General features: G+C 39.3%; 1 protein-coding gene across 1 annotated transcript in view; it reads left to right on the plus strand.

Annotated features, from left to right (window-relative positions):
* TAOK3 (TAO kinase 3) overlaps nt 1-15,672 on the plus strand; it is a 219,577-nt gene extending 203,905 nt beyond the window's left edge. The window contains exons 19-20 of the mRNA XM_018569098.1: nt 2,660-2,842; nt 10,903-15,672. Of these exons, the coding sequence (XP_018424600.1) occupies nt 2,660-2,842; nt 10,903-11,064 (345 nt within the window). The 3' untranslated portion in view covers nt 11,065-15,672. The remainder of the gene's footprint in view (nt 1-2,659; nt 2,843-10,902) is intronic.

The following is a 15,672-nucleotide window of genomic DNA, read 5'->3' on the forward strand; positions in this document are numbered from 1 at the left end:
AAAGTCCAATCTTTAAGCGTGAGAAATGTTGAAAACATTTTCAGTGAAGAAATAGGAAGAAAAGAAAATTCATCCACCACAAAAGTTTTTGGCAGCCAGAGATTGTGGTGAGTGCGCAATCACTGGGGGGGTTGAAATACACGAAGAGCATTATATTTCGGGGATTTTTGAGTTATTTTGACACTGGTTTATTCTTCACTTTATTGGATTTGGATGAATTTTTTTTTCTTCCTATTTCTTCATTGAAAAAGTTTTCAACATTTCTCACGTTTAAAGATTGGCCTTTTCTTCATTGAACTGTCCGGGCATATCATCTCTGTTTTTAATACTAATTACTGTTTTAATCACTTATCTATTTATTTTTTGCAATAGGTTATTATTTAATTACATATTATTTATTCACTTTATGCACTTTAATAGGAGGGTGTGTAGCGCTATAATACACACCCTGCATCTGCCTTAACAGGGTCACCTATCTGGGATCTTTGCAAATGCCATAGCCTGCTGCAACCTATCATGTACACTTGCTTATGCAGCTGATTTTGTATGGGGATTTTCTACCCCTAAGCGGTTTGCCCGGCAATGCCATATTGAGAATGGTTTCCAAATAAAATCGGCAGTCCATGTTATGGACCCTGCTATCTCGTGCTTAAACAGGACCCTTACAGTCCTTGTAGAGGATGTATAATTTTTCAAGCACCACACAAACAAGGTTAGAATCCTTTTTTAAGGCCGTATTTGCCCTTGCAGGCCCAGGCAACATAGCGGTATGTCTGACCTTATATGTATGGTGGAAAGCTAGGGACCCTGGATCCATATATGACAGACCTTGAAGTTCTAAAACACTTATTCCTGCGGCCTTAAGTTTTTGTGTTGATGGAGTGGCGGATACCCTCCGCCAAATCTCTAGGATGAGCCCCCTATATGTCCACATAGGGCTGATTTTTTTACTTTCAAAGTATTTTCCAAAGTAGAATAAAACAATAAAATAGCACATGATGCACAGTCAGTATAGCATACAATTGCATTTCAGATTCTTCCACATTAGCATAATTAGCAATAATAAGGCTGATTTTTTGACTCAAATGTTGGTCCTGAAAAGCATCACCTAGAGGGCATGCCCTTTACTGCGGAATGCTTTTTTGGCAAATCTTTGGGAAACATAGAAACAAATTCCTTTTCTCTTCCCCGGACCTCAAGTTTCAAATCCAGTCAGGGCACTCGGCTCAGGCTTAAGGCCAGGTCATCGAAATTTGCCACAAACAAGACCTCTTCACAATGTAGAGGTGCCCTCTATCTGTTTTACTTGCAAGGTGGCCTTCCTCATCGCCATCACATTGCTAGGCATGTTTCTGAGATGGCAGCATTGATGTGCTATGAGACAATTCTAGTCTTCTATAGCATAAAGTTGTGCTGAGGCCTAAGACCTCCTTTCTCTCTAAGGTGGTCTTTTCCTTCCACATTATCCAGGACACCATTTTGCCTTCATTGTGTCATGCACCAAAACATCCTAAGGAAATTTCCTTATACTGCTGGAACATGGTTCGGGTGGTTAGCGTTTACTTCTCTGTGACTGCTTTCATTTGCACATCTGCCTCTGTTTGCTGAGAGTCCCCATATGGGGCAGCCAGCCTCTTGCTCCACTATGACTACGTGGATTTGTCGGACCATGTCTCCGTCTATGAGCTGAGGGAGAAAGTTCCTCCATTTCTGATCACTGCGTATTCCACTAGAAGTGTTGGTGCTTCTTGAGCTTTTCAGCAACTTTTTAAAGCTGCGGTTTCCCAAATCTGTAAGGCTGCCACCTGGTCCTCCGTACACACATTTGTCAAGTCTTACCAGGTGGATGTTCACGCTTCTGTGGATGCTGGTTTTTGACAGAAGGCTTTTCAGACAGCCTTCGGCTTCGAGCACCCCTCTGTTTCTAGTTCTCTCTTCTGTGTTGGGATTGCTGTTCTTTGGGCCTGTTAACCGATGTTTGCTGTATATCCCTCCCCTCTGTTAGACTGCTTTTGAACATCTCAGTGGTTAAAGAGTTTGACTTCCTGTGTCCCGTGATGTGCGATCAAGAAAACAGGACAGGTTTCTTGGAATACATCACAGGACAAAGGACTAGCCACTCTGTACTGCTTGCTATAAAACTGAGATAGCCTGGGAGTGGGATGTGTTAAGCAGGGTTGTCCTGTAGCTCTGATTGATTTGCTAGTGTCCAATCACCTGAAGGTAGCTGCATCAACCAGTGGCTATAGAATGTAATTCCCTGTGTCCTGTGCTGTATGTAGATAAGCAGAAAAATTACCTGATCAGGATAAATGTTCATGTGGTATATAAAGTTGCATTTGACTGCAAGATTTTTAAAACAAACTGAATGGTGTACTTTTTCATATTTCAGTACTCTTGGCTTAGGAGGGTGATAAAGTTCAGAATGAGATTTTCTTGGCAGAAAAGGTTTTGGGAACCGTGGACCCTTTGTGTTACCAGACCAAAGGGTACACATAAGTAGCTTTCCTCTACTGTGGTAAACCCTTATAGGTGATTTTGTTATTTTCTTCTCTAGTTATTGATCTTATATAATCTATTTTTTTTCCTTTTGTTTTTACCTACTATACACCAACTTTGGACCTACGCTTTTTTGTGCATACTCTTGTTTGGACCGCAGCTGCGCTTGGATGAGGCTCAGGAAGCAGAATGCCAGGCTCTTAGGCAACAGCTTCAACAGGAGATGGAGCTACTGAATGCCTACCAGAGCAAGATCAAGATGCAAACTGAGGCACAGCATGAGCGTGAACTGCAGAAGCTGGAACAGAGGGTGTCTCTTCGTAGAGCTCACCTGGAACAGAAGGTACAAAACATTTAGCTGCAAATTACTATCTAATAATTTGTGTGTTGTGTTCCTCAGATGCAATTTTCATCCTGACATTTCGACAGAGATGAAAAACTATAACTGTTACTGCTGGAGGGTAGTACATGTATACATTCCATCTTAAAAGGAAACAAACTTAGAGTATTTCCACTTTTGCAGTCAAATGTGGGAAAACCCCACTATAAGTTTGTGATATGTTCCCATTCATACAAGATACTGAAAAGCATATATTTTATTTTGAACGTCTTGCCTTTTAGATGTTTCTTTGGAGCAGGCCTTTGGGCAGACTGCAAGCTACTCTGACCAATTTCAAAGTGAGTCTATGCCCAGACAGAGTGGGGGCATAGTCAATTACTCTTCATCAACATACAAAGCAGACGTTGGGCATCTTTGTTAGGACAGACAGTGTTCAAAATCTAGTTCACAATTGATAATGAGATCTACCATCACTGTACAAATAGGGTTAATTATGGTAAACATCAACTCCCCCATTGGCAGAGCAAAATTAATTTTGGAGCTTTTAGATGTGGTGTGATTGGTTTGAATGTTTATATATGATTATACATGGTTACTTAACATAATGTCTGGACCATTCTGTCTTAAGAAAAGTAAATCTGTAAGCTTGGAAAAATGTATCTGTTCTTAGTCCTACATGCAAAATTAAGTCACCCATGAGCAGGTGGCTTGTGACATGACATGACAAGACACATTGTCAAATTGCAAATTAATGGCCACCTGGATTTCCCCAAACTTCATATGTGGGAGGGAAATCTTTGACCTGGATCATTCATTTGTACATCATAGCCAGAAATACATTTTATGTGAACATACACTTGCATACAGCATTTTTTCTGATACTAGAGAAGCTTTCATACAGCACTTTGGTACTTTTTATGTTTCCATTTATTTTTATTTATTTTTTTTAGATTGGTTGTCAGCCAGGCAATCTCATTCTTATCATGAAACATTCCTTTCTTTCCTGAATCCCAAGCTTTGGTAGTGTAAGGCCTCATTCACACAGCTTAGAGTTGGGCCGTACAGATACGTGAGGTGTGCACAGCGGTATCGGCCGTTCCCGGGGAGGACAAGTGCTGCGTGTGATTGTACACAGCAGCCTGTTCTTTTCTATGGGAGGACGCGTACAATCACACGCAGCACCTGTCCTTCCCAGAAATGATGCAATATGGCTTTGCACCCCGCACGGATCTGTATGGCCCAACTCTAAGCTGTGTGAATGAGGCCTAAGGCTTGGGCCTTTTGCTTATGGAACAACTGGTCTTCTTTTTTGTCCAGGGTTCCTTCTGGGAACTTGTCTTAGTGGTTTTTGACCATATCACTCTATTTCTTCCTTCTCAGATAGTAATGATATTCCAAATGCTTTGGTGGGTTTTAGACTTTAGAGCCTCTCGCTGGAGGAGCAGGTTTAGTGTTTGTGAGTAAAGTCATTCCCCTTTGCAGTGACCTCAGGTTGTTACGCCACTGCCTCTTTTGTCCTGGTCGTGATCATCAGTTTAAACCTCTGTGACTTTCTCTTAGTTGAAAGATTTCCCTGTCTTACAGAGACTTCACCTAATCTGGTTCTGATTCGCATGTTGGTCCTTCTGGTAGTCCTGAGTTGCAGATGGTTCTGGATCTGTCAGCGACTGCTGATCACCCCTCAGTTGAGCTTCTTTTGAATGTCCAGACTGTTTCTAATATCCTCTGTCTCCTATAAAATAAGAAAAAAATATATATTTTTGTATTTACCATATTATCTTGGTTTCAATTGAGGGACAAAGGTCCCATCCCTTTTAATTTTTTGGGGGGGGTTTTTTGTTTGTTTTCTTTTCTTTTTTTAGTTTTTTTTTGCTGGCCTTGGGTATTGCTTCTTTACAAAAGTGGAGCATGCTGGTTAGAGGCTCACAATTTTTCTGTTTGCCAGTATCCCAACCTCCTGAAGGCAGCAGTATAGAATGCAGGTTCCTGAATTCCTGTCTCTCTCAATGGACTTAAAAGTTTAAAAAAATGGCAAGTACAGAAATTATATTTAGTTATTTAAAAATGGGGAAATACATGCTTGCTGACCAACACAGGCAACTAGTTTTGCTTTATACATTTTCTCGATGTAAAAAAAAAAAACCTTATTCAGTGGTGTGAACATTTTCTCTAATGTGTTTGATGTCTTCAACGTATCCATAGATCCTCTAAAAGGATGTTTTCTTTCTTACTGTGCTTGTTCTGTGCAAGAAAGAAATGTCAACAGCAATGTCTAAAAAAGCAGAGAGGCGGGGGCAGAAAAACAGAGAAAAATGCTTGGCTCATCCTCTACTACCTATTTGATGGTGGTTGCTACATTTATATTGCTCTTGTTTAGCCATGGTAGTGGGACAGTATAATACATGCACAAAAGTAGAAAAACCATTAAAAAGGCAGGACATTGTATTGGGGGGGAAAAAACCTGCATCCGGTGTTCTAAAGCTGACATTAGAATCCTTATTTGTGAATATTTCAGTGGTCAGTTATATTTTCTAAGTAACTAAGTCTTTATATACAAATCAGTAAAAGTAAAGTACAAGCAATTAAAAAAAACTTGGCAAAAAAGCTTGTGCAGCAGTTTGAGCTGCAAGCTTCCTGCGTTTTTGACCACATTTTTGTTGCACGTCAACACTTGGGCAAAGATTAGTTTTTTACCGGTTGCAGGGTGTAATTAACAAGCAAGGTCACCGCAATTGCAAGGGTGTGGAATTTTTTTTGCCCAAGGACTAAAGCGGGGGGGCCAATCCGCTTGTCCCTCAGTACAATCTACTTGTCCTGATACGGTTTTTAATACTTTTTTTGGTATTTAACCATGCTAAGAAGCCCTTCTCTCAGCACTGTCAGGTTGTGAGTGCTCACAATTTGCGAGCAAAATCCATGGTGCAGGGCTGTGCTGGACAGCAGCACAGGGTACAGATGGTACACCTGTATCAGCAGAAGGGAAGGACTGTTCACCTAAAGGTAAGTATAGCAGAGGGAGAAGAGAGGGCCATATTTGAGTGGGTAATTCTATTTTCCAAAACTACTTGGACAAGTGAACTTACCCTTTAATGCACACGTTGCTGCCCGGTTACCACAGTATGGCACACAATGGAATGGGGGCAGCACTTAGAGCACACACAATCCAGATGGCGGGGACGGTGGGGTTGTTTTTTTTTAAAATTTTATTTATTTTGTTAATTTTCACTTAACCTTATTGCTATTACATAGGGGATAATAAGCCACTATGTGATAGCGTCTTGAGGTGACAGGTTCTCTTTATGGAAAAATCTGGGGTCTATCAGACCCCAGGTGTCTCCCTATTAGACTCCAGTACAGAAAGTTGATCACAGCATTGTACTCTATCTCCTGTGCAGCCCCGATTATGACAGTTTAGACAGGAAGCCCTGTGAGTACAGCACTCCTGTCTCACTGATCACACAGAGCACATTGGAGAACGGACATTCTCTGGTCTGCTCCCCGTGAAGTCATTTGCCGTGGTCCTCGATCCCCCAGAAGCATGGGGGACTCCAAAAGCCATGTGGAGGTAACAAACAGGCTGCTACAAGTGATCTGGGGGCTTTATACCCACCCAGATCACTTGTACAAAACAAACGGCAGCTCCTTTGCTCTACATTTAGCCCTGCTTGCCCGCAGAAGGGCTAAATGTAGGGGAAAAAACCTACCCGGAACTTCATGTGATCGGAATTGCGCTCCCCTGGACATAATATTAAAATGATACACACAGAATATAATGATAAATAAACTGGTTGCTCCTGCAAACCCATACGATGATAACACTTGATATTGAAGGTTAATTAGCCATATAGGAACCTTCGTTTTTTTATCATTTTATTCTGTATCATTTAAATATTCTTTCTTTATAAAACATAACCTTATAATCAGCGTTATACAAAATTGTGCATTCATTCTGGGGCACCATTAAATACTCAAATTCTTATGTACACTATAGTGTTAAATACAGTGCATGTGCTTTGGCATGCATTCACACAGCAAGTGTTAATGGGGACTATAGAAGAATTCACTTCCCCCTATTCTGCAGTCTTTACTTTACATTTCTGTAAAAAAAAAAAAACATTAATAAACAAGCATACATGTAAATCACATAAACAGAATAGGATGTTAATGTGTGGATGTGCATAGCAAGCAACCAAAGGGGATGTGCCTGTCACTGGAGCATTCTCCCTGTGGAAATCTGGTGGGATCTGTAAGGGAATCAGCAGCATGATCAGACAACGCCACAAAGTACAGCCCAAGTATTTCACTGCTCGTGTTAATTTATTAGCGACCTACAGTCCATTTTTATCTGTAGGGTCACGTTAAAAACATAAAAGCAAGTAATGTTGAAACCTCTCTGCACTCTGTCCTCTTTTTGACAGGTACCATTATCCTTCATATGCGCTCACAACTTAAGGAATCGCAAGAACGTAGAGCGGATATTTTAATATGTTAATAGTTCCACTTAGATAACCTACAATAACACAACAAAAAATCCTAAAAGAAAGTTAGAGTTCCCTATAGCATATTTTGTTATTGTATTCTGCCAAAACACAGTACAATGGCAAATGCATTTGTGTTATTTTTTATGCTAATCTTTTGAGTAGTAGCTACTTCAGGTTTCTGAGGACAGCTGATTTCAAATATTACTAGTAAAACGAGAATTAGCAGTTGCTTCTTGATTCATGTTAGATGCTATTGCATATACTGTAAAGTGGTCTGTTTGAATAATACAGCGAGCAAAAACATCTATGATCTGGTTTTAAAGCGGTCCTTTACACTCAAAAATCAGATTCTACCAATGCACCCCTCTATGAATGATAGACATGTCAGGTGTAAAATGCTGTGATTTTGAAATACACTTGCAGAGCATTCACTTCCTGCTTTAAAAGTGCAAATTACTTCAGTTTGCCAAATCGATGCACACTGGTATTGCCTTGTCATCAGCAGAGCATTGCTGGAAAATCTCATCTGTAATCTCACTACTAAACATTTCTAGAGGTGTGTTTGTTGTTATTTAAAGGTAAGGGCCTGTTCACATGATATCAGGTCCTGATCAGGTGCGGATCTGCAGACTGATGCAGTGCGTTTTGGTCGCGTTTTTGATGGAGTGGGGGCTGTTAGTATGTTAGCTGAAGTGCAGTGCGTTTTTAATGCGTTTTTGACGCGTTTGCGTTTCCGGACCGTTTCCTGACCGTACAAAATGACATGCATGCAGTATTTTTTCTGTCGTAAGCTGAACGGACTGCGCACGTGAGAACTGGAGCCCATAAAACACATAGGGATACATTGGGATTCATTTTGAGTGCAGGAGCGTACGGATCAGGTCAGCACACAAAACGGACGTCGTGTGAACAGGCCCTAAAGGTCCACTTTAAGTCGGTGGTTTTGCAGAAGATTCTGATCATACAGATAAAGATGCCAAAGACATTCACTGCAACTCTCTTAACATGGTGCAGTCATATAGTTATTTCTTTCTTTCCTTATGAAATACCCTCTGTGGCAATGGCTTTAGAAGGTTCTCTTGTGACCTCAAGGTTCTATCTGCCATGAAAGTGACACTAAACTCAGAAGTTAGATCTTAAAAATACATTTAGGCACCTTAACTATTAACATAAATGTATCTTATTTGTGTATCACTCAGCTGTAGATCCTCAAATCATCTCTGAATTGGTGCTGACACCGTCCTTCCTTCTGGAGGGTGGCTGTTCTCCATGGACCCTGTGTGTGTTGTAAAGTAGTCACCACTCCAAGCTCGCTTCCGTGATGGACTACAATCGCAATACAAATTCGTAAACTAAACGTTAGATTGTAGTCCATCGGGGGAGTCCAAACAGGCATTTTATTTAATCCCCTATGTAATAGCAGATAGGGTGTGACAGGTCCCCTTTATGGAGACATCAGGGGGCTTTCAGACCCCTAATGTCACCTAGGGACCCCAAAGAAGCTGAGGAAGCAGATATGTGCTTCCCCAGCTTCTACTCCTGGCTCTAAGAGCCATAGAATGTAAACAGTGACACTGGAAGTGATGTAATACACATCACTTCTGGTTGCTGAGCCCGATACAGCGGAGCCCGTGGAAGCCGGCGGAGGGGCAGCACATGCCAACAATCTGTACAAACAATCCGGTGGCTTTATAGACGCCAGATCACTTGTACATTAACATCCATCGCCAGCTGTTTAAAATGACACCAAGAACACGGCTGTAGCAGGAGCCATGTTCTTGGTTTAACCACTTCTGCGGGCCACTATATATATGTATGTATTGTGGCCCGGAAGTGGTTAATATGTGTTGCGCAATCATTGTTTTGTACCCATGTATGCATGTGTTGTGCATTTGTGTCTGTATGTACATGCAGTGGATGGGCTTTATAATTCTTTCACTATACTTGATTGCTATCACAACGGGCTGACAAGCCCCCTATGCAATGGCATATATAGAGTGATAGGTACACTTCACGGAGGTATCCGAGGTCTGTTGAAATTCTAAATAGAGCACAAACTGTATGTAGCTGTTGTAATGAAACAGTGTTTGTTAACATCGCAGTACAATTACCGCTCTGTTATACTTATGACGCCACCAGTAAAAGGTTTAATCTTCAATCTACATACCAAGTATCATAGCATGGTAGCCTTGTGTGGTGCGTATAGCCATCTGCTTGTAAGTTGCCCATTTATCTCTGAGAAGTATATAGAATTTAAAATGGAACATTGAGATGTTCATTACACACTACTATACAGATTTGTTGGTGCTTTTAGTGGTCAACTGTATATCAAAAAGTATGGTAGACATTACTTCTTATTCACTCTTATGATACCCTCAGTTGACCTTCTAGAGAGTTTTAGTTCAGTCAGGTCAGACCTGACCCACACAGTCTTTGTGCAGTACAGCTAAGCAGAAGTCTGCATATGTAGGCTTTTTAAACATTAACAGTGATTGACAAGTCTGTTTGCATTAGGTCAAAGTGTATGTCAAGCCAACTGCTATCTGGGATTCTGTTAGATTTACCACCATTTCCTGTCCTGCTGACTACCATTTCACGGACACATACAGAAATAAAAATCTGACAGGGATTCTACCCTCTACTCTAAAAAAAACAACTTTCTTTTTTGTATGTATTGCTGTTGGAGAGTTCTGCCTGCTTCCTGTTTGGTTAAACCTCAACAGGACAGAACGTGAGGGCAAATTTATCAAAGCGCACTACCTCCCTTCCTTGTTCAAAACTCATTTTTTTTTAAAAAGCTTTGACTGGGCCTACACTTTAACATTCACACACTGTATATTTGTTAAAAGAAAAACATGTAATTTGTTTTGCAGTTAGCTGTGATAGTCATCTGGTTTAATGTCTAACTCTTGGGCCTCGTTCACACCTGACCGTTATGTAAGGCGTTCTACGCTCGACGAACGCTCTACAAAACGGTCAAAAATATAAATTGCATTGTAGTCAATGCCTTCGTTCCCACCTCGCCGTATTTCCGCCCGTCCCTAACGCCCTACAAAACGGCCCACGCCTGAAAAGGTCCCGGGACTACTTTGGGCCGTTTTGTAGGGCGTTTTCCATTGGGATACAGCCAAGTAGCCTTTTGGAATCGTGCGACGGTCGCGCAACTTTTTTACCGCGGGGCCTTAAAGTGATGCAAAATGGTTAGCAGCCATGTTTCTTCTTTCCTTGACTAAATACAGCAGTAACCCAGAACCTAATACAGCTTCTTTCACCTGGTTTATGAAAACAAGCATTGCTTCACAAAGAGCACAACTCTAAGAAAAGTGGAGTCGCTAGTCAAATCCATGCCAAGCATGTGTATATATTTGTCATGCTGTTACTGGTATGAAAGACACACTGCACTGTGCTTGTGTTGTTGTTATTGTGGATGAGGACATCAGTGATTTAAAAAAATATTGTTCGTAGATGACAGTGTTTTTGAATTTTTATATATAGACCTAACAGCACGTGTACTGTGTTTTACTCTTTGCAAGAATATGGCTTTGCTGTCTCTTCACTAAGGCTGTTCATTGCTTCTTTCAGATTGAAGAGGAGTTGGCTGCCCTTCAGAAAGAACGCAGTGAGAGGATCAAGCATTTGTTTGAACGTGAGGAAAGAGAAATTGAAACCTTCGATATGGAAAGTTTACGGATGGGCTTTGGAAATCTGGTGACGTTAGAATATCCCAAGGAGGACTATAGATGAGAGAGGCCAGTTTTTGCCATTTAAATAAAAGAACAATAATAATATTAACAGTGACAGCAAGGAGAACCTGCAAAACGTACATTCCCCATTTTAACGGGCGTGCTCTCTCTCTCTCTTCCTCCCTCCCTTTATCTCTCTCTCACTCTATCTCTCTGTCTCTATCTATCTCTGACGTCCGTCGGACACTAGTGCCTGTAATTCTTTTTACTCACCAGGGTGCCTCTGGGCAAATCTGAGCACGGAGCAAGCTCCCTGGCATACCTCTCAAGTGTCCCTGATTGTCACTCAAATTTTCAATCCATCAGAACATTGGTGCTTGTTATACAAACCGAAGATTCAAACAGCGGGAAGGAGTCTTGAAGTTACAGTTGTGTTTTGTGTCGAAACTCTTCCTTTATTCATAACCCCTTTTGTGGAAAGAGATAACTTGATTATTCAAAGTTTTGTCCATGATGTTCCTTGGGGAAGATGTTGAGAGGTATGTGGTTTTATCAGTGTGAGGATTGAGAGGTATGTATCTTCTATGCCTCTGTCGGAAGGCTTATGAGGGCTCTGTGTCTATTGGCCAGTCTTTGGCAGAAGGTGAGCAGTGTCTGTCCCTGGTGTCTCTTGAGTACTTTGAGGGGTGAAAGCTACATGTTTATGATTCCTCTGCTGAGACTTAAAGATGTGCGTCCTGCAGTTTGATAAGAAATTATCTCCACAGTTTCAGATGGTTTCATAACCCATGCTGCACAAATTGTCAGTCTGATTAACCCCTTCAGCCCTGAGCCAGTTTAGTGGCAATGTATAAGTAAGATCTGCTGATGACTTTTACCTTGTTCAAGAGTGTTGTCATTATTGCACTTTCAGAAGTTTGGTTACCAGGAGCTTACCACCTCTCTTGCACTGGGTTGGTATCCAGTAAAGACTAACCTTCCAATCTTCTAAAGTGCCTAACACTAAAAACGAAAACTCAGGGATGAAGAGATTAATTTCTTGATGTTCAGTAACACATTTTGAGAGACTAGAGAGAAATGAGGAGATACACATAAAATACAAACCAACAAAAAATGTGAATAACTGTTGGTTGCTACAAACATTTTATTCTGTTTAAAGTACAAGCAAAAAAAATAAATATATATATACAATTTAATACATAAAAAGAGAGAGAGAAGCATAAAACTGCAGCCTTAAGGTTACTGCTGCTGCGTTAAACATTGTTGTTTTTTTGGTATTTGTTCGTCAGGAATAAACAAAAAAAAGAGATTTTATTAAACTATTGAGGTTTGATACATTTTACAGAAACCAATCATGTTGTATATATATATAGACATATTGTTGGGAGGGGGAGAAGCAGAATTTGGGGGGTTGTTTGGGCAGATGGGGAGGGTAGAATGTCTTGTGATAATATATATATTTTGTTTCATTTTTTTTCTTTTTCTTTTCTTTTCTTTTTTTTTTTCTTTTTGATGACTTATGCTGGCCGGAGCAGAAATTGACTTTGAATTTTCATTGCACTTTTGGCTCCTAATCAATGGTACTTTTTACTCCAGTCCTGGTTTTCTTATATGTATATACCATATGTATTCTTAACTGACATAAGGCAGCTGGGAAATTAAGACCAAAATACACTATTTAATCAATGACTTTGGCAAGGTATGGTGCCAGAGAATAAACTTTGCTAAATCTTTGCAATATATTGCTAATGTATGCCAGGATGTTAAAAAAAAAAAAAAAGCCCAAAGGTTAAGTAAATTTACAAAGTGTATATGGTAGTACATATGATTGGTAAATTCTACCAGCCCTCTGCTCCATTTCCTGTGGCAGTATGTCCATGCTGTATGCAGCCAGTTAATTGTTTTCGCTGCCTGAGCCCAAGTAAGTACAGTTTTGTACATAGGAGTGGGCACAATTTCTAAAACTGGACTTGAAAAGAGTACTTGAGTAGAAAATGAAGATTCCTTTTTTCCTTGATATTAATATATCTTTATTTAGAAAAAAATAAAGATTGTGAATACATATGCCTCAGTCATTAAATACTGTATATCCCTGGTTCCTGGTACAATCCTAGTTCCCACATTCATTAGTCCCGGAACCTGAGCATGGAAGAAAGTACTGTATTTGCCTCACAAGAAGTTTTCTTTTCAGCACGAATTGTAGCTAATTATCCCTTAAGCCCATCAGGTTGAAAGGTGGAATTTCAGGGTTTCTGTCTTTCTTTTCCTTTCATTTTGTTTGTTCTTTTTTTTTATATAAATTTTCCCTTTTCTCCCATAATTTTATGTTTTGGGTGGAGGGCATAAGAATTTAATAGATAATGGCTGTGATGTACTGAGTCAGTGTTTCCTCAAAGAACATTTCAGTGTGTTCATAAAAAAAAATATTGCATAAATATGAACAAAATAAGAAAACCACTTTTAGAGAGAGAGTATTTTTGAAGCTGCAAATTCTGTATAAAAATTGATGTTAGACAAGTAATGTATCGTATTTGTTCAAGAATATTATAAGAAAAATCAAACTTTGCGGACTATTTTTTGGCACAAAATAATAAGTTAAATATACTTGTTTTATTTTTAAGAGAATTGAATTTAAAAAAAATAATATATAGAGTCTAAATTAATAAATGAATTTAATACGTTTCCCCTTTTCCGTCTGTAAACTACTTTTACAAATGCTGTTCAAAGAGGCATTTGCAGGGCAAGTAACCCAAATCAACCATGTCCTGCTTGGATTTTAATATTTAGTGTCCTCATTTTTAAACATCTTATGCTCTGGCTTAGTACATCTTGGTCCTAATTTATAAGCGTGAAAAAGGTCCTCTAGAGTACAACATTTTTATTACATTTAATGCAGTCAATTATTCATAAATGGTCTATGTTCTTCCTGGATACATGTAGCTGTATTTTCACACAGAATGCTACCACATTGCACTTTTCATGTTAAGAGTGTACAAATTTAAACTTCAAATTATTTGGTTTTTATTTTGTATTGATTTCTTGGAAAATTAAATGCATTCAGTTCATAAAATAATTCTTTTACAAGAATATTTTATATGGAAACTTGTCCGTTATATTGATAATTATTGGACACCAAAGCCAGTATCTGAAAACAAAAAGAAAAAAATCTTTTCATCATTTCAGTGCATACTTCTTGTAATGAGGAGAAACCTGAATTTAAGGTAAAGCATATACAATATTTTGAAATATTTTAGTTTTTGGGAATTGGCACAATTACACGCAAATAAAACTGAAAATTGATGAGGATGTATTTATTTTTTTGTTCAATTGGAAGTACTTGGTAAACAATGGTAAAGTTCTGAACCTACCAGAAAGAAAAATGACATAACTTTTTGTTTGAATCTGCAAACTGTAAGCAAAGTATTTGTACAGATCTCCTAGAAGCTGGAAAGGGAATATGTAAAACCAGGACTGGGTATATTGATCTGTGTTAAGGGGTGCTTTACACTTTGTCAAGTGATTAACGTCATGCACCTGCAAAGCTCGTCCACTACTCTATCTACACTGTGCTCATTTGGGTCCCACTCTCTCTGGTACATAAACGATAAACTTTGTGGCTGCAGGCCTTTCACTTGATTGCAAGGATCTCAGAGCTGTTCATTGCTTTAAATGACCACTAGCACTGGAATTTTTTCAATGTTATTGGGGAATATGAATAGTGGAAAATTAGTCGTTTTTCTTTATATCAAAGAAACGATTAAATCATTCCTTAGAACTCTGTCCTAATGTAAAGGTGCTAAGCTTGTGTTATCTGGGATACCTTTTTGTGACCTTTTTAGAAGTGAAACAAAGCAACATCCTGATTACATTGCATTAATCCTTGTGCCCTAATCCCTTTAGGTTACTACAGAAACTCATTGGCAGAAGGACTTTGGGTTACCTGCAGTGTTTTGCACTGAAAAGTACATTAAATGATCCTGGAAATTCTTTCTGGCAGTAAAGTGTTTCAGCTCTTGGAATCTTATTGGCATTGTGCTGTTTACAGAAATTTCTTTCCATACATAGCATTGTTTAATGAATGTGTGTATTAACAGCTATCAATAGCTATCTTCTTGAGAATGTATCTCATCCATATATCCACCCAGGACATTTGTATTTTGTCTACTTATCATCTTACAAGAAAGGCAGAATATTCTTTTTAACACCTCTGAAAACAGCATTGGATAAATTTAATGCCCAATTATCAGGCTGCAGTTATGGTTGCATGTTATCCAGTGGGTTTTTTTTTATTATTAAATCCTTTTCACTATGCGCTGGTATTTGTGTCTTCAGAAAGAGAATCTGCTCATCGCGGCAGATGTTATATCACTGCCAATATCTAGCTCCAGTACTGCCCATCTCAATAAACAGTGGAGCGTCCATTTTGCTTGCATTAGGTTCGTTATTGCACTTCTTAGTTTGAAGAATTTGTACTGCTGTTCTTTGCTATGAAGTTGTTTTGTACATACATTTTTAAGAGTATTGGGACATAAATAGCAGATCTCTCAAATTTTTTTTTGTATATGCTGTACATGTTCCTTGTTACATGCCTCTGGAGCAGTGCAGGAAGCAGTGTTCAGGGGTGTGGTGGTGCTTTATCAGATGGTCTGCAGCCTCAAACAAAAAAAAC

Source organism: Nanorana parkeri, unplaced genomic scaffold (genome assembly GCF_000935625.1).
Source record: "Nanorana parkeri isolate BGI_ZX_2015 unplaced genomic scaffold, ASM93562v1 scaffold1286, whole genome shotgun sequence".
Lineage (NCBI taxonomy): Eukaryota > Metazoa > Chordata > Amphibia > Anura > Dicroglossidae > Nanorana > Nanorana parkeri.